We start from the raw sequence: 20,814 nt of genomic DNA on the forward strand, positions 1-20,814 counted from the left end.
TTTTAAATTTTTTATACTTATAAAAAATAATGAAGACTTCTGTTCCCTCGCAATAAATTGATCGATGATTGATTCCTAAATAATCGGAGCTACTTAATTGATAAAAAATATAGTAAATTATAATTAAATAATGTTGAATTTAAATAGAATTATATCTTATTTTAAATTATTTTTACTTAAAAAAATAAAAATAATTATAGATAAATCAGTATTTATTAGAAAGTGTACGTAGAGAATAGGAATAAAAATTTTCTTTTAACGATTTTAGGATAATTTACTGTGAACGATTTGAAAATATAGGAGTTTTTTTTTTTTTTTTTTACTTTTGTCCGCTTATTTTCCCTTTACTCTTTACCCAACTCCTTTGGAGGTTAATTAACTGGGAATAGATTTTCAGGTCCCAGGCCTCATGGAGTTCATTATGGTTACCCTAAAATAGTTTTTCATCCAATGTAGGTGGTCCTTCACTGACCAAACTGACGTGGCATTGCCATCACGCTTCCCGGGATCAATGGATTTTGTGATAGATGCTACGTTTAGTTTCTTTGTCATCATCCATTGTTTCTGCGCGTTGAAGAATGCAAAATTTATGATTCCATTTTCAACGGCGAAAATATTGTTTTGGATTATTTCGTGTTTCCCGTTTAAATTAAACTTGAATAAGTTTTCATGATTTATCTCTCAAGATGACAACTCACTGTTTTTGCCCCCCGGAAGACTGCAAAATCAATCGTGTAAATGCAGGCGTCATAAGCAGCAACCCGAATCATTGGCCTGACCGGGTCAAACAGCGCATCCGAGGCAAACAAAATCTACTCACTAGATCCGCAAACCTTCCTTCCATCCAATCAACTTACAGATCAGACGCACACTAAGAACGCAATCTGATATGTGTCGCTTAAAAAATTTATACCAAGGGAGCTGCATCGCCTCCGCTTATCTTCCCACAAGTCGGACAAACTGAGAGGCCGGCCGCCGGCAGCTCCAGGGCTTTCATGTCCTGCAACTCCTTCTGCAGCATCTGGTTCTCTTTGCTCAGCGCCTCGTAACGCTTCTTGAGGAACTCACGATCTATCTCTGTCTGCTTCAGCTTTTTCCTACACGTCGCAGCCAAATTAATTAAACGCCGATGTGATATATATAGAGAGAGATAAATATGACAAGGAAGAACCTGGCTCTCCTGTTCTGGAACCATACTTCTACTTGCCGTGGCTGAAGCTTCAATTTCTTAGCCAACGCTTGTTTCTGCTTCTGATCATTTATTACGAGAGCTATATATCAGTTATTTAGTTAAAGATCGATCCAAGTGGGCGGGTATGAATTGTACTTACTGAGGTAAGATTGGTTTGCAACCTGAACCTGATCTCCAACATGGCAGACTGCTCTTTGGTGAGTCTAATTTTCTTCCTCACGTCGGCGTCTTCCTCCTCATCGCCTTCTCTCGCTGCTAATTCAGCAGCTCCCTCTCGCTGCAGTAGTGTGGAACAAGGCTGCCGTCGGCGGGGCGAGGGCCATGGAGGCGTAGCTAGCGCAAGAGCAAGGTGAGTGTCGCAGCCGTCTGCCATTCTGCTGCTAGGTCCTGCGCTGTGTGAGAAAAACAAAAAAGGGACAGAGAAGGGGAAAGCCGTGGCGTCTATATACGATCGATTTCAGATTGACGGCAGAAGAAATTAAACAGGAAGAGGTGAGTGGGGGTTAGTAGGAAACGAACTGTGCTAGTAGCGGAATTGTTGACGACGTCCTTGTTTGCGTTCCAAATGATTGATCGACGCCTAATCTAATCGCCAAATGACCCGATTGGTGCGTCATGATTAGGTAACTAGGTATTTAATTTGTCCGGGAGGGCATGAATGCACGTTGGCTGTTTAAAGCCTTGATATTTCTTTTTTTAAAATAAATATTATTTTCTTTAAAAAAATAAATTTTGTATAAAATAATATTATTAGACAGATTTAATTTTACTAATAAAAATAAAAAAAGACCATTTGATTTATTATAAAAGATTATTTTCATAATTATAGTCGATGAATAATAATTTTATATTTCTCAAGTTATATATATATATCATGTCCGAAAATGATGAAACAATTGACTGGGAATATGGTTCTATTGTTGATGTGTGAAGACTCAGCTCCGCTCTGCAAAACCAAGGACTTCAATGCTGGACTAGGGAAGGGGTTCCGGCGTTGGCTCTCCAACGCTCAAGTCAATCACTGGAATGTAGAAGAATAGTAGAAACTATAGCAACAAGATCTTGATCACAAAATAATGTATACCTCCTCTAGTGTATGGATCTCCCTTATATAGTGGTCATGTAACATACATGCATGCTTCTCAGTACGTGCACGTTTCCCCATCTTTTCTATGAAAAGATAGGTTAGAAAAGTCTCTGACACCATTTCTTAACAAGGTGGGTAAATCTCTGACATGATAATAGAAGCTTCCGTCGTACAATTTATCTGTTAACCATGCACTGCTATAACGGTATTAACTCCCAGAAGGATACAATGAGCTAAGTAAGGGGTCCCACTGTTTGGCTGAGCAGGGGAGCCACTCGACTAGGATTCTCCTCCCGATTGCTCTAGGATATTCTTCTCCACGATCACTCGGCTCGATAGGTTGTTCCTCGTATGGCTGAACGGGATGGTCCGGTTGAACTAGCACTTATAGGGTCGTCACAGTGGCAAACATCTGTTCTCCTCTCTTTAGTCGTTTGGCTATCTAATCGATGCTTATCGCTTGCCCGGACGAGCGATCTGGTCGGACGAGCCTCCAGGCGACATCATAATACTAGGCCCTCCTTTCGCCGAGTAAGCGGTCATGCCCGATCGCCCTGTTGCCCCCCGCTCGGCCAACTCTGATGACTTGGCAATTACATCCCTTTGACCACCTTGACTTTGAGTTCCACGTCAACTGCTTTTCCCACCTTTGACTCATCCTTGGTGGGCTCCTTTTACTACCGCATCACAAGCCTTCCCCTCAAGTCTAGTCGAAGAAGACTATAAGTCCGACTGATTGGACAAGCAGTGTCTTCAGCAGCCTTTCTGCCTGATCGAACATTCTCAGTTTAGACCTGCCACTCGGCTTACACCTTTGCTGACCAAGAGTTTATAGTTACCGCTTGACTTAATTAGGATTTAGAGTCATTACTCGGCTATTGTAAATACTGTAACTGCTCTCTACTATGGGTTTAGAGTTGCCGCTCACCTATTTATAATTTGCAATCTAAGGGTTTATAGTCACCACTCGACTGTTGAGTTGCCATTGTGCTCGGGTTTATAGTCACCACTCTGTTGTTAACAATTTACTATTAGCTTACGCTTGAGTTTATAACCATTGCTCAGTTGTTGACAGTTTACTCTTAGCTTATGCTTGGATTTATAGTCACCGCTCGGCTGTTTGATTATCCATTTTCAAGGTTTTATAGCCGTCGATCGGCTTACTTATACTCTAATCTTGAACCTTGGTTTATAATCACTGCTCGACTGTCAAATTCCATAGCCACTGCTTGACTGTAATTCTCGCAGGCTAGGTTTTATAACTGTCCCTCTACTTTCAGTAAATTCGTAACGAGAGTTTATAGCCGCCACTCAACTTATACTTTTCGTCGCACCTCAATTTTATAGTCGTTGCTCGGCTGTCGACTTTACTTCAATAATTTAGTATTGAGAGTTTATAGCCGCCGCTGCGTGTTAATCGTCAATGCTCAAGGGTTTATAGTCGTCACTTGACTTTCTGATTTATATTATGCAAGGGTTTAAAGTTGTCGCTCGGTTGTGATTTTCACATGCCTAGGTTTATAGTTGTCACTCGGCTGTCGCATTTGCACTATGCTCAGGTTTATAGTCGCCGCTCAACTTTTTGATATTATTTCACAAGGGTTTATAATCGTCGCTCGACTTTTAACTTGGCTAATCGACACAAGAGTCTGGAACACCTTGGTTTTTTCATTCATCATTTCCCTACATTCACAAAAATAGGACTTTTTATATTTTATATGACTCTGACCATGCACCTCTCATCTAACTCGGTAGGGCTAGAGGTAGTTCACGCTCCAAGGTCGCTCGAGATTTCACCCCGTTCTCATCTTGCAAATAGTAGGATCCCGAGTTGAGCTTCTGGATGACCTTGTATGTGCCTCCCCATGGCGCCTCTAATTTTGGTGATATCGCCGACCAGCTTCACTCTCTTTCACACTAGGTTGCCGACCTAGAACGATCTGGGAATCACTCTTCGGTTGTAGCTTTGCTTTATTCTCTGCTAGTAGGTCGTTAGTCGGACAGCTGCCTTTTCTCTAACTTTGTCTATCAAGTCAAGCTCCATAAGCCGTCGATCGGTGTTTTCCTCGTCATAGAGCTGCACCCGGTCAGACTCTACCCCTACTTCGACCGGCACAACTGTCTTGCCTCCGTACACCAAGTGAAATGGGGTTATGTCGGTTGCTTCTCTACGCGTGGTGCGGTAGGCCCATAGCATGCTCAGGAGTTCATCAACCCAGCTGCCTCTGGTGTGGTCAAGCCGAGCCCGGAGCCCTCTGAGGATCTCTCAATTGGTAACCTCTGTCTGGACATTACTCTATGAGTAGGCCACTGATGTAAAGGCCTGCAAAATGTCCTAGCTCATACACCACTCCCTGAGTCTCCACCCTGTAAACTGCCTACGATTGTTCGAGACGAGCTTGCGAGAGATGCCGAATATAAATTTGATAACAATGTGCTCGGTTATCTTGGCGACCGATTCGACTTCCACCCATTTTGAAAAATAATCGACTGCCACCAGTAAAAATCTTCTTTGCCTGGTCGCCAAGGGAAATAGTCCAATGATATCCATACCCCACTAGTCGAATGAACAAGACACAGTGGGCGCCTTCAACTCTTCAGTAGGTTGGTGCGATATGTTCTGATACTTCTCGCTGGGCATGCTTGTGGTCACCATCCAAATGGTGTCTGCCTGCAATATTGGCCAAAAATACTCTGTTAGTAGGATCTTGCGTGCCAATGACCTGCCACCCGAATGACTACCACAGGAGTCTTGGTGCACTTCTTACAATATATATTAAACATCATTCGATTCGATACATTTAAGCAACGACCTTGAGAAAGCCCTCTTATATAAGTGATCTCCAATTAGGGTGAACCGGTTGACCCTCCTTTTTAACGACCAAGCTTCCTCCCGATCGTCCGGTGTGGCACCCGATCGGAGGAACTCGACCAGTGGCATCCTCTAGTCACTTTGTATGACTATTCCATCCGTCCTATTGATATGTGTCACCAGAAGAACTTGCTCGACCGGCTTATCTACAATGATTGGATATAAAACACTTGTTAACTTGGCCATTTCGTCCGCGTACTAGTTGTCTAACTGGGGTACTTTCTGTATGATCACTTCTTGAAAACCTACCTTCAGTTTCTTAAAAGCTTCAACATACAACTTAAGCTGGGCGTTCTTTATTTCAAACACTCCCGATAGTTGCTGAGCTGCCAGCTGAGAATCTGAGTGGATAGGGACTCTTTTGGCTCCAACATGCACGGCTACTTGCGGGTTAGTTATTAAGGCCTCATATTTTTGCCTCATTATTTATGGTCCGATAGTCCAATCGCACAGATAGTTGCATTCTATCCTTGCATGGTGATATTAAGAGGATACCTATTCCACTGTCTTGCCGGGTGGACGAGTCGTCCACATATATCTTCCAAGTCGTGTCTGGCTCGGAGTTCTGTACCTCCGTGACGAAATCAGCTAAGGCTTGAGCCTTGATCGCCATTTGAGCTTGATATTATATGTCAAACTTACTTAGCTCGGTGGTCCATTTGATCAGTTGTCCGAATACTTCTAGGTTAAGGAGGACTTTTTTTTAGCATACTGTTAGTTAACACCACTATGGGATGTGAGAGAAAGTATGGACGAAGTCTCCGAGTGGCGAGGACTAACCTGTACGCTAATTTTTTGGGGCAGGTATAGCGAGATTTTGCATCTTTCAATATATGACTTAAGTAATACACCGACTATTGTTTAGTGTCATTCTACCACACCAGCGTCGAGCAGACCATTCGCTCTGTGGATAACAAGTATATCCAGAGCGGTTCACCGGCGATAGGCTTAGCCAGTACATGTAAGGAGGTTAGGTATTTCTTAAGCTCTTCCAGCGCCTTATCGCATTCCGAGTCCCACTAGAACTTTGTTGCTCGATGCAGAATATTGAAGAAAGGTGACTCCAATCGAACTATTTGGATATAAATCTCGACAATAGCAATCCATCTGGTCAAAACTGGGCCTCCTTTAAGTTACGGGGTAAGGGCATGTCCTGCAGCGCCTTCACCTTACTTAGATTTGTTTCTAGCCCTCGTTCGGTCACAATGTAGCCAAGGAAGCGCCCGCTTTTAGCCCCGAACAAACACTTACTCAGGTTAAACTTGATCTCGTATGTCCGCAAGGTCCAGCAGGTCTCTTCAACGTCTGCACAAAGGTTAGTTGTTCGGAGAGATTTTATTAATATGTCGTCGACATATACCTCCATATTATGATCGATCTACTGTCGGAGCACCTTGTTCATCATCCCTCGGTAAGTGGCGCCGATGTTCTTCAATCCAAACGACATCACAGTGTAGTAGTAGGTCCCATTAGTCGTGATGAAGCTAACATTTTCTTGATTCTCCTTGGCGAACAGAACTTGATGGTAACCCGGGTACACATCAAGCATACAAATCAGCTCGCAGCCTACCGTGGAGTCCACTATTTGATCGATGTGTGGTAGGGGATAGAAATCCTTCGAGCAGGCTTTGTTCAGGTCCCAGAAGTCGATGCAGACCCGCCACTTGTTGCCTGCCTTGGAGACCAGCACCGCGTTGGCCAACCAACTTAAGAATTAGACTTCCCGAATGTGGCCTACTTCTAGTAATTTTTCTATTTCCGCTTAGATAATTTTGTTCCGCTCCGAGTTGAAGTCTCTCTTCCTCTGTTTCACCGGTTAGGCATCCGGTCGGACATCCAACTCGTGCTCCACCACACTCGACGAGATGCTCGGTAGCTCGTGTGTCGACCAAGCAAACACGTCATGGTTTTTCCTAAGGCAAGCCACCATCTTAGCCTCCTTTGTGTCGGCCAGATCAGCCGTAACGAAAGTTGTGGCTTTCGGTCGGCTGAGGTGTATCTGGACCTCCTCTTTTGTATCGTAGACCAACAAGAGCTCCTTCTATAATCGTGTTTACCGCCAATCGCTATGTCTTCCAAGCGGCCTTTGCCTTGGACTTGACCATCTCAATGTAACACCGTCGAGCAGCCAGTTGGTCACCTTTGACTTGACCTACCTTATTATCCACTGGGAACTTGATCTTCTAACAGAAGGTGGACACTACTGCTCGGGACTCATTCAAGGCTGGTCAGCCCAATATAACGTTGTAGGCAGACAACACATCCACCACGATGAAGTTTGTGGTCCTTGTCCGCTTGAATGGCTCCTCTCTGAGTGATATGGCTAGCCGAGTCTAACCGATTGGCAATACTTCATTACTCGTGAATTCGTACAGCGGGGTTGTCATGGCCTGCAAGTTGTTCCGATCGATTTACAGCTGGTCGAACGCCTTCTTAAAGATGATATTTACCGAGCTACCCGTATCTACAAAAATTTGATGAATATTATAATTAGCTATTACCGCTCGGATAATCAGGGCATCGTCATGAGGGGCCTCCACCCCCTATAAGTCTTGAGGACCAAATCTGATCTCTGATCACTCGACCTTCTCCTTATTGCACCTGACAACGTGTATCTCTAATCACTGAGCATGTGATTTCCTCACCCTGTTAGAATCACCGTCGGTTAACCCTCAAGGGATCATCCCGATATCGCCCCCATGCAGTGTTACTCCTATTCTCCTCCTCCCGAGCTGAAAGTTGAGCTCGCTCGGCTGACACCCGGGCGAGACTTGCATTGCTTCTACATTGATGTTGGTGTTGATGCTACTCGGCCGTCAACTTTTCTTCTTCTCATCGTCCACCTGATCGACGTTGATGATGTAGATCGGGAGAGCGTGACCAGCGATGATATCCTGGAGGAGCAAGTTGTCTTGAAACTGGCCTCAAGTGGTAGTAGTCCCAGGTATTATGTGTCGTCGAGCGATGGTAGGAGAAGAATAATGATGTCCATGGTAGGAGTAAAATAGCAATGGTAGTAGCTTCTACATGCTACACAGCATGGGCTCAGAGCTCCTGGTGTGGTTGAGTCGCTCCCACTCGGGGGCACTTTGGTGGTTGATGGGTTAGAGCCGACCGACGCTCAAGTGCGCTTGTCGGCTCAGGAATGGTTTTCTTTTTTCGAGTTGCTTGGGTCTCCTCCACGTTGATGTATTCGCTAGCCCTCCAGAGCAGCCGGTCGAAGTCCTTTGGTGGTTTTCAGACGAGTGAGCGAAAAAACTCGCCCTTTGTAAGTCCTTACGAAAAGGCGCTTACCAGGATTTCCGGGGTGGCCGATGGGATTAGGGGTGTAATAGAGCCGAGTCAAGCTGAATTATTGAATGTTTGAGTTTGGCTCATTTATAATCGAATTGAGCTCGAGCTTTATTTAACGAATATATTTATAGTTCATAAGCTTTTATCGAGCCAAAACGAGGTTAATAAATATAAATTATAAATTTAAATATCCATTAAAACTAAATTATATATTTAGAAAAAATTATAATATTCTTATTAAAATTTATAATTTTAGTCTAATAAATAAATTTAATATATTTATCTATATGTTTCATAAATAGAGTGTAAAATCTATAAATTCAATATCAAAACTATTATTTTTTTAATTTAAAAGTTGATTCATGAACTTAACGAATATGTTCATGAGCTAAGAGCCGAATATTGTGAAGCTTGACCTTGTTTTGTCTATCTTAACAAGTTTCGTTAAACAAGCTCAAACGAGCTTTTATCGAATCGAGCTTCGAATAGTTCATGAGCGGTTTGGTTAATTTACACTCCTAGATGGGATATCCATGGCTACCTAGTTGAACCTTTTGATGTAGCTTCCTTGGGCCCTTGCTTTACAGCGAACAAATTAATGTTCGTCTTCTGATAACAGCGGATGCTAGCGAAATAGTGTAGAAGCAAGGCTCGGAAGTCCTTGAAGTAGTGGATTAATCCAATTGGCAGGCATTAAACCACCTCTGTGCAGATCCAGAAAGAGTTGTGAGGAAGACTTAACACTTCACTCTATCAATGTATTGATGAGTGTGGTTGTGTTGTCGAATCTGATCAGATAGTCCTCTGAGTCGGTTGTTCCATTGTACTCTCCGATCGTCAATGGTGTGTAATATCGTGGTATTGGGTGTTCCAGGATCATCTGAGAGAGCAGTCTATTTATTTGTTCAGGGGAGTCATCTAGCCTATGTGCTTTACCCTTCTGTGTCCCGGATAAGCGTGTCATCTGAGGAGGATCCTTATTCTCTATCCGCTCAGTCTTGTTTCTCTAAAAGGGTGTGGAACAACACCTAGTAAAAGGGGATCAATGAATTTGGTGCATCTCCAAATGTGTCGATCGACTTGTTGTTTATCTTGTGAGCGGCGGTGTTTTCCGCTCAACCTAGACAGCCGGATTGCTAGGCGGTTGCTGACACCGTGAGTTCATTAGCTTGGCGATCGGCTAACGCATGTTGCTTCTGCTCCAACATCTTTGTCGTTTGTGCTTGTATAAGCATATCCAATTCTTCTTTCGTCAATGGCATGGTCGTAAGTCGTCCAACGCCCTTTATCTTCACGTCTCAGATACAGGTTAAGTTCCACAAACGGCGTTAATATGATTCTATCCGAAAATTGTGAAGACAGTTGACTGGGGATGTGGCTCTGCAGTTGACCGTGTGAAGACTCCACTCTGCCCTACAAAACCAAGGATGTTAGTTTCGGGCCAAGGAAGGGGTCCCGACGTTGGCCCTCTGACACTCAAGTCAGTCACCAGAATAGTAGAAACTGTAGCAACAAGAGCTTGATCGCATAAAAGATAGATCAGAAATGTATTTATGACATCATTCCTTAACAGGTCGTGCAAATCCCTGACATGACAATAGAAACTTCCATTGTACGATTTGTTTGTTGACCATGCCCTAGTGGCAACAACACTAGCTTTCAGAAAGATATAATGAGCTAAACGAGGTCACACTGTTTGCCCGAGCGGGGGAGTCGCTCGGCCGGGATTCCCTGCCCAGTCGCTCTGGGTTATTCTTCTCCACGATCGCTCGGCTCGGTAGGTTGTTCCTCGTATGACCGGACGAGTGGTCCGATCGAACTAGCACTTGTAGGGTCGTCACAATTGCGAATATATGTTCTCCTCTCTTTAGTCGTTGTGCTATCAGGTCGATGCTTATCTCTCGGCCAGACGAGCGATCTGGTCGGACGAGCCTTTGGGCGGGTATCATGATACTAGGCCCTCCTTTCACTGAGTAGGCGGGCATGCCCGATCGCCCTGTTGCTCCTAGATTGACTAACTTTGATGACTTGACGATTATATATCTTTGAGCGCTTTGACTTTGACCTCCACGTCAACTACTTTTCTCACATCTGACTGTGGACTCTTTTTACCACCATATTAATATATTTTAATTGTCATTTATAAAAAAGATATCAATTTTAATTTTGATGTAGAAAGTCTAGATGCATTTATAAAATTATTATTATTATGTGACTCATAGAAGACGTTAAAGTCGCTGATTTATAACTAATAAATATTTTTAATTTATTAATTAAACTTAATTTTGGTGGATAAATTAAATTCATATCAATAAGAGATAAAAAAAATTACGGATCTTAATAAAAATTAAAAATAATTTACAAATCAAATCTAATTTTAACTTTAACGATAAAAATTAAAATTATCAATTAAATTAGATTTAATAAATAAAAAATTAATAATAAATGAGGTGTGCTATGTAAATCCTTCTATATAATTATATTCTATTTCCTATTATAATATTATTTATATTTAAATATTTTTTTAATTTTATTTTATTATGATTAATTTCGTTTTTTTTTACTTTAACGAGTAAAAAAAACAAATTTAATTTTAATATATTCAAAATTAAAAACTAATGATCAAATTTAAAATTTAAAAATTATTGATAAATCTAATTTAACTAATAAAAAATTATAATTATCGATAAAAAAATTTGATTTAAATATTGTAATCATAATTCAAATATTTACCATTTTAACTTATATATATATTATATGGCCTAAGCATAGCTTCCTTAGAGCCGGCCCTGCTGGCTGTGTTGGCTCCTCCTCGCCATCAGCATCACGCCCAGCGACCTGTGGAACACAAGCCTCTGAATTCGAGTCATTGATGATTCATTTTGTCACTGGTAGTCAAAATCTTATCCGGACGGTTCGATAGAGACCTTCGATAGAAAAATCTTGTGGGAGATTTTCAATGATTGTGTTCATATTTGGCTAGACCTCCATATGGATTTGGCTAATTTATTTTTCACTAAATTAAGTAATCTTTCAAAATAAATAATTATTAATTTGACATATGTTGGATGATCATTTTGTGAAAACGGTTTACTTGTGTGAAAATTTAGTGGATTGATCGATTACTCTAAAAATAATTAATAAAATTAATTAAAATTATCATTTTTTTATTCATATTAGTGAAGAGTGTTAGTTATTATTTAGATATTCATGATTTAATTTTCAATTATAAATTATTTATATATATTTTTCTTTAATGAGTATTTTTTTTATTTATCCTAACGTCCGTTAGAAAATATCTATGAAACTGATAAATCGCCTTAAATTCGATATTATTTGATTTATAAATTTTTTTTTAACTCCCATTAACTTTGTGAAAGGGAATTAGATTTTCTAAAAGATAAATTTATTTTTATTTTATCCCTTCTGCTAATCATTGTAACTATATTTTACAAATTAATATTGATTTGTAAAATATAGTATCAAAGCAAGTATCATATCAGTGTTAATATTTAAAATGCATTAACACAATAGTATTATTTTTTAAAATTCAATGCGCCATTATGATTTACGGGAGAGATAAATAAAAAAACAAATAAAATATTTAAAAATTAGATGCACATTTTAAAAATTCCATAATTTTAATTGCGCCAGATAACTTTAAGAGAAATGGTATGTAGAGTAATTTTTTTTTAAAAAAAAAAATTCAAGAATAGATAAATAAATTTATAATCCATTATTTTTATTTTTATAGACTTATTATTTTAGGTGTCTCCTCTTGAATTTTTTTTTTTAGATTTTTTTCTCTGCAACTCATTCTAGAGTCAGACTAGTCTTTAAATCATATAGCATCGTTGCCTTGATTTTATTGATTTTATTTTATTTTTGTTTTTTTAGAATTTTTTTTTACGCATTTATTTTTAACACAATCAATTGGGTCACCCCATAAAAGGGCTAAGCAGCCCCGCCGGATCCGATCCAACCCGTTCGATTGTCTTTTCGGCCCGGTTGGCGAGGGACCCGGTAAAATTGGATCCGCCAGCCTTATCAAAAAACCCTAACCCTCCTCTTTAAATACCGCTTCCTTCCCGTCTCTCTCTCTCTCGTTACTATCGGAGCAGCGCCACCACCGTCTTCCGTCTGTAGTCGTTTATTTGGGTTCCTTTGCTCCGATCTGAGATCGTTTCCTCTTCTCAATTCGTTGTTTTGAGCGTGATGATTGTATAAATGTCGCCCCAGTCTTACGAATCCTGTCGTTCTTCGATCGGATTGTTTATGGTGATGGACATTTCTATCTGATTCCTTCTCAAGCTTCTCTTTGATTATATTCGTTTGATTCTTCGTTTTATTGCTTGTGTCTCTTGTTTTATTGGAGAACTGATGATTCCAGATCCATAGACTTCATTCTGTAATCCAGATGATGAATCATCATTATACATGCACTACCATCTGATCTCCCTTTCAAGTAATTTTTTTTTTTGTCATTTGGGTTTTTTTTAAAGCTGAATCTGATTTTTGTTTGATTTGGTAAATACGATATGCAATCAAGGATGAAGTTATTATGATGCTGATTTCCATGATTATTTCTAACAAATTATCACCATCTTTCGGCTGAGATTGCACGAACTCGTTTTTTTCAAGTTTTATTGAGAATTTTTTACCTGTAATATGTTGATGCCACGAGGTATCTGGTGCTCTGTTAATTTATGGCTGAGCACCTCGTGAAAATGGCAGAGATGGAAGGGAGGACAGGCCTTGCGACACTGGTTGCTCATTTTGTAAGTGTGCTTCCTGTTACTAAATCCTGTTCACATCTTAAAACTAATATTGCATTTTGAGATTATTTCATGGGATATGAGATTGATGATTGTTGTGCATTTGGAAAGGAAGAACAGAAGAGAAGAATTATCCATGTTTATATGCGAAGAAAAGTGAGTGTCTAGTTGAAAATGGTTAAATTATTGAATGTTGTACTTAACTTTGATTATGATTGTAAATCAACTAAATTTATTAGTAAGATTATGTTTGGTTTGATAAGATTTTTTTAAATTTTTCTTTATAATGGTTGGTTTTGGTGAGTGTATCGACTTTTCTTACTTTATAAAGTTCTTGTTAGACTTTTAAATAAAATAAGCTACCAAGTTCATTAACAATTCAAATAAATTTAAAAATATACATATTATAAATTATTAAATACGCTAAATTTTGGTTTTGATAACATAGTTTAAGATATAAGTAGTTTTTAGCTTATTAAACAAGCTTGACTTGCCTATACTGCCATAATTATCCTAAGAGAACTTGAATATAATTTATAAATGAAGCTTAATTCATCTTACAATGTCAAGACTGAAATTAAGAGGCAGAGCTTCATCTTTTCTTTCTCACTTCCCTTGCTCTGTTTTTAATCTAACTACTGCTACGTCAATGTAAACAACTAATCCTTGAAGTTCTGGAACTGACAAAAATTACAGTTCATTGAAATGATTTGTTTCTCTTATAGCTAGTTCAATATTTTGATGATGTTGGTATAATCTGCAGGGGCAGCTGCCTTTTGAACTCCACATATGGATAGGCCATGGGGATGTCTCCACACTCTACCTTCCACCTGAAGATAAATCCCATGCCGCAAATCACCATTTACATGAATTCATTTTCATGCAGTGTTTAGGCCAAAAAAATGGCTTTTAGCATACCTGAAGTTGAGTACCATGTAGTGGAGGAAGAAAGCAGCCTCTACCTTGGCAAGTTCTGATCCTGGGCAAAAGCCTTGGACCACCACCAAATGGTGTAAATTTCTTGCTTGTTTGTTTCTGATCCTATTCACCATTTACATGAAAAAGCTGGACTTTAGATTACCAATATTAGTTTGATTTTACAAGAAAAATGTTCAACTTGTTTTGAGGTCTTAATATCATAAGTATAAAATTTTTGGATGCATGGCATTTCATACTCCAAAAGTGAAACTGATAATACAGCATAATGTTACTTCTGCATCATCAATGATTCAGGTCTGGAAGATGAGGCTTCTCATAGAAGATAAGTGAAATCAATGTAAGAATGCAACAAAATTCTTGTGACAAATTACCTTCTTCCATCTCCAAGGGAAAAATGAGGGTTCTCATAGAAGATAAGCGAAATCAATGTAAGAATGCAACAAAATTCTTGTGACAAATTACCTTCTTCCATCTCCAAGGGAAAAATTCATGAGGATTTTTGTAGAGAGAGGAATCCAAATGTGCTGCACTAAACACTGGAAGGACTTTCCAGCCACATGGGATAAAGTAATCTGGTTAAAGAACATAGAAATTAAATATTCTATATAATTACAAACTATGTGTATGAAAAAGATTCATCTAATGCATCCATGCTTCAGAGCAAGTGGAAGTACACCTTTGTATCTGACATCCTTCAGAGCTTTCCTGTGAACAAACTTGACAATGTTTCCACATCTTAAAGTCTCATTGATGACCTAAAAGAGAACCTATCTTATTAATCCACACTGTGTATAAGGCTTCATGTAATTCATCCTCTGACCTACATTCTGAGTAAATTCCATTTTCTTGTAGTCTTCTGGAGTTAAATCCTCTTCTTTTTTGTTGGCTCTAATGGTTTCATGCTCCGACTGAAAACATTGCAGGAATAGTTTCAATAATTAACTAATACAGATGGAGAGATAGAGATCTTACCTTGAGCTGCTCTAGAGCTGATGGACATTGCCCAAGAAAGTATACAACCATGGAGATCAGAAGAGAGGTTGTCTCATAGCCACCCAACAAAGCATCCAGAACAAAACTGACCTTTTCCTCCTCAGATAGGTTGCTAGCTGACAGCAATTCATCTAGGAAGTCACCCTTCTTGCTGGAATCTCCTCCATTTTGTCTCGTACAAGTATGTTTTTGACAGTGGATGATATCCTAGCTCTTGCCTGTAAAGTTGTGTTAGGATATGGAGATTATCTCCAATCAAATAAGAAACAAAATTTACCTGTACAGCTTTGGCATAGGAGGTCCCTGGAATGTAAAGGGGGAAGGAGATGAGCCCCTTCATGAAGGTAAGGAAGTCTTCAAGAATTCTTTCAGTCTCCGACTCACCTTGCGACATCCCAAGCACTTGTTTCACTATAACTCTGAAAGTGAACTATCAACAAGGTAAAGCATTAGATTTAGCATGCAACACTAATTTCTGTCGTAATATCTTGAAGTAAACCTTTCTGGCCTCTTCACAGAGGAAGATCCTTTGCTTGCCCTTCCAGGCGGCGATGACTTCAAGAGCGATCCTGCCTATGTCAATAAGATATCCAAGTATGCCATGGATAGGACGGGGATAGCTGCACTGGAAGAGTTTCTCCTCGTTGTGAAGAATGAAATGGTTCAGTTCCTGGTCGCATGAGACGATCGTCGGTGTGCAGAAGAGATGTGACTTGAACACCTTCCCGTACCTGCTTATACTCAAAACAAACTTTTACTTCCTTTCTTTGATGGACATGTAGAGACAATTGTGCAGGAGGAAAAATCATTACCTGGCACAATGTTCTTCCAGGAAACGTCCAAGAGTGTAAGAGGCATGTGGAACCAAAAATCTTAAGGTCTCACCAATAAAAGGCCAGCCAAAGTTCCCTCCTGGAGCAACTCCATGATTCAGTAACAGGGGAAGGAAATGGTTCAACACCAGAATCAACATCACCACGAACAACCCGGCCATGAGAAGAACACAGAACAGTTCCCCCTCCATCTTCTGTTCTCTTGGAGAGAACTGATGAAGCTTCTTCTCTATAAAGTAAGCCTGCTCTTGTCGGCCTGTCAATAACAATTTAATGCCCGTCTATCTATCTACGACAGCATCTGCTATAGCTCACTTATTAACTAAGGATATTTTTCAGGAGTGCAGTCACATCATTGTCTAAACTATTCATCATTCCTCTTGTTTTGGCGGGGGGCAATTAGATTCTTGACTTGAATAGCCACTGACAAGCTCTGGTCGTTGGCGGTAAATTCGATTCTACCTGTACCGGCACTGCCCTCACCTCTCACATGGTGAGGGCAACATTGAAGCAACATTGAAGCATTCGTTTCCCTCATTGGAGGGCTACGTAATTAAGGGCCGCACGAGTTGCACTGATTGTAGCACAGATAGGTCCAACGTAGACCCATCGAGGCTGCACACGGAACGATACTTCTGAGATCTTCATTAACTCTGCCTTTAGCTTCTTTCATGTTCATCCAACGTAGACCCATCGAGGCTGCACACCGAACGATACTTCTGAGATTCTTCATTAACTCTGCCTTTAGCTTCTTTCATGTTCATCCAACGTAGACCCATCGAGGCGGTCCCTAAGTGCACGCCTACCATACTGATCAATTGCAGGCCTGTGGATATGTCGGACTTCCGGCGGATCTCCGGCTATGCCACCCAGATGAATACTCTGTTATCGCTGCTCACGGTGTTGGAGACGCTCCTCTTCGGTGCCCGCCTCCTCTCGGATGGCGTCGCTAGGGTGGACGCCCACCTCCAGGAGCAGATATTCAGATGTTGCAAACTGATTAATTTCAAAATAGACTATCCAATTTCATATTCTTCCCCTCAAATTAATTCAGAAAGCTAATTTTATAATAGACGGTCCAATGAATCATCTAAAACTTAATCAAATGCTTTGCATGGAAATCGGACCTTGCTTAAGAGGAAATGTCCCACCGTACTATGCCCTAAGGCTGCCGTCCCACCACACGCACCATGAGATGTTGAATAATCCTAATAAGATTCAGCAAAAACAATTGGAAAGTTTGGAGGTGACATCTGAGCCGTCCAACTCAACTTGTACGCTTCAGATTGGGTTGGCGAGGGGAGGTACCCGGGCGCACAACTACAGCTCTGTTGTCGATGCCGTCGCAGCTCTCTCCACCTTCATGTCCAAGTTCACCATAGGACCCAAGATCTCGGACTGGGACGAGCATCGGCGAAGGTGGCTGGACAAGAACCCGGGGTTCCCGAGCTGGCGCCCTGACGGAAAGCCACGGATCCTCCTCGTCACTGGATCGATGCCCAATCCCAACAAAAACCCCACGGGCGACCACTACTTTCTGAAAGGGACCAAGAACCAAATCGACTATTGCAGCCTCCACGGGATCGAATCATCTACAACACGATGCACCTCGACCACAAGCTCGCCGAGGATTGGGCCAAGCTCTCATTGATTCGGCGGTTGATGTTGTCCCACCAAGAGGTGGAATGGTTCTGGTGGATGAATCGCGACGCCTTCTTCATCGAAATGGCCTTCGAAATCCCTCTCTGACGCTACGCCGCCCACAATCTCGCCATCCTCGGTTAACCACACCTAATTTTCGAGAAGCATGCTTGGATCGCCCTCACCACGACATCTTCTTGCAGCGCAATTGCTAGTGGAGTATGGAACTGCTGGATGTGTGGGTACTAAGTCGATTTGGTGGACAGGTACGAAGAGATATGGAGAAGCATCACACTGGCTTGGAGGTGGAATGGAAGCCAAGGAGACTTCCTGGTGGAGGGTTCCTTCAACAAAATTTTGGGTCTCGAAGGATTCCTCTTATTGTTTCTTTCCTATTAGAGCATATGCAAAGCGGCGTTAATATCGCGTTATAATGAGACTGTGCATTTAACGCCGCGTTGCATATGAATGTACCGCGTTAAAACGCTTGAACGCGTTCAAGCGTTCAGGGGTGGCCCAGGGCGGGCCCACGCCAAGTGTAAAATCTGTGTGTTTTTTATTTTTTTTAATAACGGATTTTTTAAAATGTAAATTTTTGAATTAAAAATTAAATAACGACTAGTTATTTAACGATTATTTTTTAACGGCTAGTTTGAAATTTCGACTATAAATATTCACCCATATGTGTATATATTTTCATTTCGACTCACTACTCTTTCAATTTTACTCTCTAAATTCTCTCCTCATCTATTTTTTCAAGTTCCTACCATCTTATTTTCTATCCGAAATGGATGAAAATAATAGGATATTTTTTTACAAATTTCTTGAATTCTACAAACAACTCGCAAGAATATTCATCTTCCCAAAATCCACAAATTTCACCAAATTATCAATACCCACATCCATTTTCAATATGTCGTTTCCTCCACAAAATCTTCAAAATTTCCAAGGTTTTGGAAATTCTATGAATAATCTGAATTATACCCCTCGAGGTCTATATCAACCGCTTCCAGCCGAATATAGGCAAAACATGAGCCATCCATATTTCACGTCGTCGGTTGTTCATGGATATGACACCCCCCACACAACTGGTATGTCTTTCACTCCTTCAATGTCGAATGAACCTGTAACTCTGACTTTTGTCCCGGAGACTCAACTTTCCGACCGTGAATCCCCAATTGAGATGGTCAATTTAGAAAAGGCGGTTTCAAATGTTGAGGGTACAAGAAAGCGTTCAAGTTGGACAAAGGTTGAAGATGTTAGTTAGAGCCCTAGAGTCAATCATTTGATGATTGTTGTATGGACTCGTTGTATCATATTCTTGTATATAAATAAAGACATTTGTTTTTGGTTATTATACTTACTTATATTGGTGCCAAATAACAAAGTATAATAGCGTCCTTGAGTAGAAGGTTCTTACCTATATCAATCGATTGGTTGAATCGATAGTGAGATGATATAGGGAACACTACTCTTAATCATTCCTAGTCGAGTATTAACATTCAGGGACAATGTTAATGCGACGAGACTAGCATGTAGGTCAACTCGATGACTTGATCTCACAAGTCATGGATATAGAGATATCAAGTTGACACATGGGTATGCATTGGAGAATGTATACTGAATGATCCATCATGAGAAAGTATCATGGATCGTTATATGAGTGTCATATACTTTCTCATGTGGCTATTAGTATGACTACTAGTCCTTGGACCTGAAGTCACCATGGTTTCCTACATAAGGAGTTACATATTTTGGCTTCGTCAAACGTCACCTGTAACTGGGTGGACTATAAAGGCGATTACTGGGTATGTAACAAATTATGCGGAGGGATGTGAGTGATGTAGATGAGATCTATCCCTCTTATATGACGGGAGTGATATCGATATTCTTGATAGAGTGAGACCACGAAGTGCATGGCCATGCCCAAATGAGTCAATATGAGATATTGAGCTCATTTGATTGAGTGAGTCTATTTGGAGTTCAAGATTTAGATTGATTAGAGGATGACACGGTCTATGCCTCATATTGATCAATCTAGATGTCAAGGATAGAAGGACACTTGTCATATATTGTGAAGAGTCACAATTAGTAGTCACAAGGTGATGTTGGATCTCAACATTCTTATAACTTGGATAGTAATGATGTGTTGCTAGATACCGTTTATTACTTATGCTTCTAAATGGGTTTAAGAGCATTGCCAACGTTATAAGAACCTATAAGGTCACACACAAAGGGCAATTAGATGGAGATTAGGTTCATTTGATGAACCTAAAGGATTAGGTTCATGTAATGAACCAAATTGGATTAATAGTAATCCAAATTAGGCTAATTGAGTTGGTCTCAATTTGGTTCATGTGTTAGATGAGTCTAATTTGGACTTAGACTCATTGAATCAATTTAATTCAATGAATAGAGATTCATTAAATTAAAATTGACTTGAATTAATGGTTAGATTAGATCAACCATGGGAGAGAAGTGGTCAAGTTTGACTTGACTTGAGAAGAAGATGAAGGGTCAAGTTTGCCTTGACCATTTGCCACCTCATTGGTGAGTTGACATTGAGTGGGCTAATGATGATGTGTCACATAATCAAGACCACTTCATGGTGTGCCACCTCATGAGGGAGATCAAGAGTTTTTGACTCTTGAAATCCCATAGAGTATATAACCTCTCACTTGAAGGTGGCCGACCGCTTTTTGGGAGTTACTAGTGAGAATTGATTCTCATTCACTCCTTCTTCTTCCTCAAGCTATGATACCACATTCATTCTTGTGTGGGAGTTTTCATTTTGTGGAGTAACTCCCATCTTCTTCCTCATTGCTCTCTTCTCTTCTCTCCCTCTCCTCCTCTTTGGCCGTGACTTCTTGGAGTGCTAGCACACTCAAGATTTTTTCTCCATCTCTTGCTTGTGTGGATACACATAGAGGAGTATCTACTTTGATACTCTCGAGATCCGACGAACCTTGGACGAGCGGGATTAAGCGAAGGGCTTCGCATCAAGGGTAAATTCTTATCTTGTAGATCTAAAGTAGATCTAGGCTTAGAAAACTCGTACGTGAAAGTCTTTACGAAATTTTATTTCTTCGCACGGATCCGTGGCATGGGAATTTCGGGGTTTCCGCAATGCAAAAAGCGGTTTTTGCGGCCCGAAAAACCCAACAGTGGTATCAGAGCCACGTGCGAAG

The 20,814-nt window shown here is 40.5% G+C and overlaps 1 protein-coding gene, 1 long non-coding RNA gene, 4 other non-coding genes and 1 pseudogene across 8 annotated transcripts; 5 read left to right on the forward strand and 2 right to left on the reverse strand.

Moving 5' to 3' along the window:
• Nucleotides 1-714: 714 nt before the first annotated feature.
• LOC122044407 (homeobox-leucine zipper protein HAT22-like) lies at nucleotides 715-1,712 on the reverse strand. The gene is made up of 3 exons (XM_042604893.1): nucleotides 1,332-1,712; nucleotides 1,172-1,251; nucleotides 715-1,097 (listed from the first exon to the last, which is right to left on the reverse strand). Exons 1-3 carry the CDS (start codon nucleotides 1,563-1,565, stop codon nucleotides 908-910), a joined length of 504 nt encoding a protein of 167 aa, XP_042460827.1. The 5' UTR covers nucleotides 1,566-1,712; the 3' UTR covers nucleotides 715-907.
• A 10,827-nt stretch (nucleotides 1,713-12,539) lies between these two features.
• Nucleotides 12,540-16,464, forward strand: LOC122040736. 3 transcript variants are annotated; one of them, XR_006128708.1, is made up of 4 exons: nucleotides 12,540-13,376; nucleotides 13,984-15,593; nucleotides 15,671-16,221; nucleotides 16,325-16,464. It is a non-coding gene; the product is annotated as an uncharacterized LOC122040736 (long non-coding RNA). The 3 variants fall into 3 exon arrangements; XR_006128709.1 differs by lacking the exon at nucleotides 16,325-16,464 and having other exon boundaries at nucleotides 13,984-15,333; nucleotides 15,438-15,593; nucleotides 15,671-15,812; XR_006128707.1 differs by lacking the exon at nucleotides 16,325-16,464 and having other exon boundaries at nucleotides 12,540-13,223; nucleotides 15,671-15,812.
• LOC122044801 lies at nucleotides 12,654-12,747 on the forward strand. The gene has a single exon (XR_006129802.1). It is a non-coding gene; the product is annotated as a small nucleolar RNA U31b (small nucleolar RNA).
• LOC122044774 lies at nucleotides 12,816-12,904 on the forward strand. The gene has a single exon (XR_006129778.1). It is a non-coding gene; the product is annotated as a small nucleolar RNA Z195/SNORD33/SNORD32 family (small nucleolar RNA).
• LOC122044775 lies at nucleotides 12,985-13,067 on the forward strand. The gene has a single exon (XR_006129779.1). It is a non-coding gene; the product is annotated as a small nucleolar RNA Z196/R39/R59 family (small nucleolar RNA).
• Nucleotides 13,118-13,261, forward strand: LOC122044790. Its single transcript, XR_006129793.1, has one exon. It is a non-coding gene; the product is annotated as a small nucleolar RNA F1/F2/snoR5a (small nucleolar RNA).
• Nucleotides 13,669-16,176, reverse strand: LOC122040735 (annotated as a pseudogene).
• Nucleotides 16,465-20,814: the final 4,350 nt, after the last annotated feature.

This window comes from Zingiber officinale, chromosome 2A (assembly GCF_018446385.1).
Source record: "Zingiber officinale cultivar Zhangliang chromosome 2A, Zo_v1.1, whole genome shotgun sequence".
Classification (NCBI taxonomy): Eukaryota; Viridiplantae; Streptophyta; class Magnoliopsida; order Zingiberales; family Zingiberaceae; genus Zingiber; species Zingiber officinale.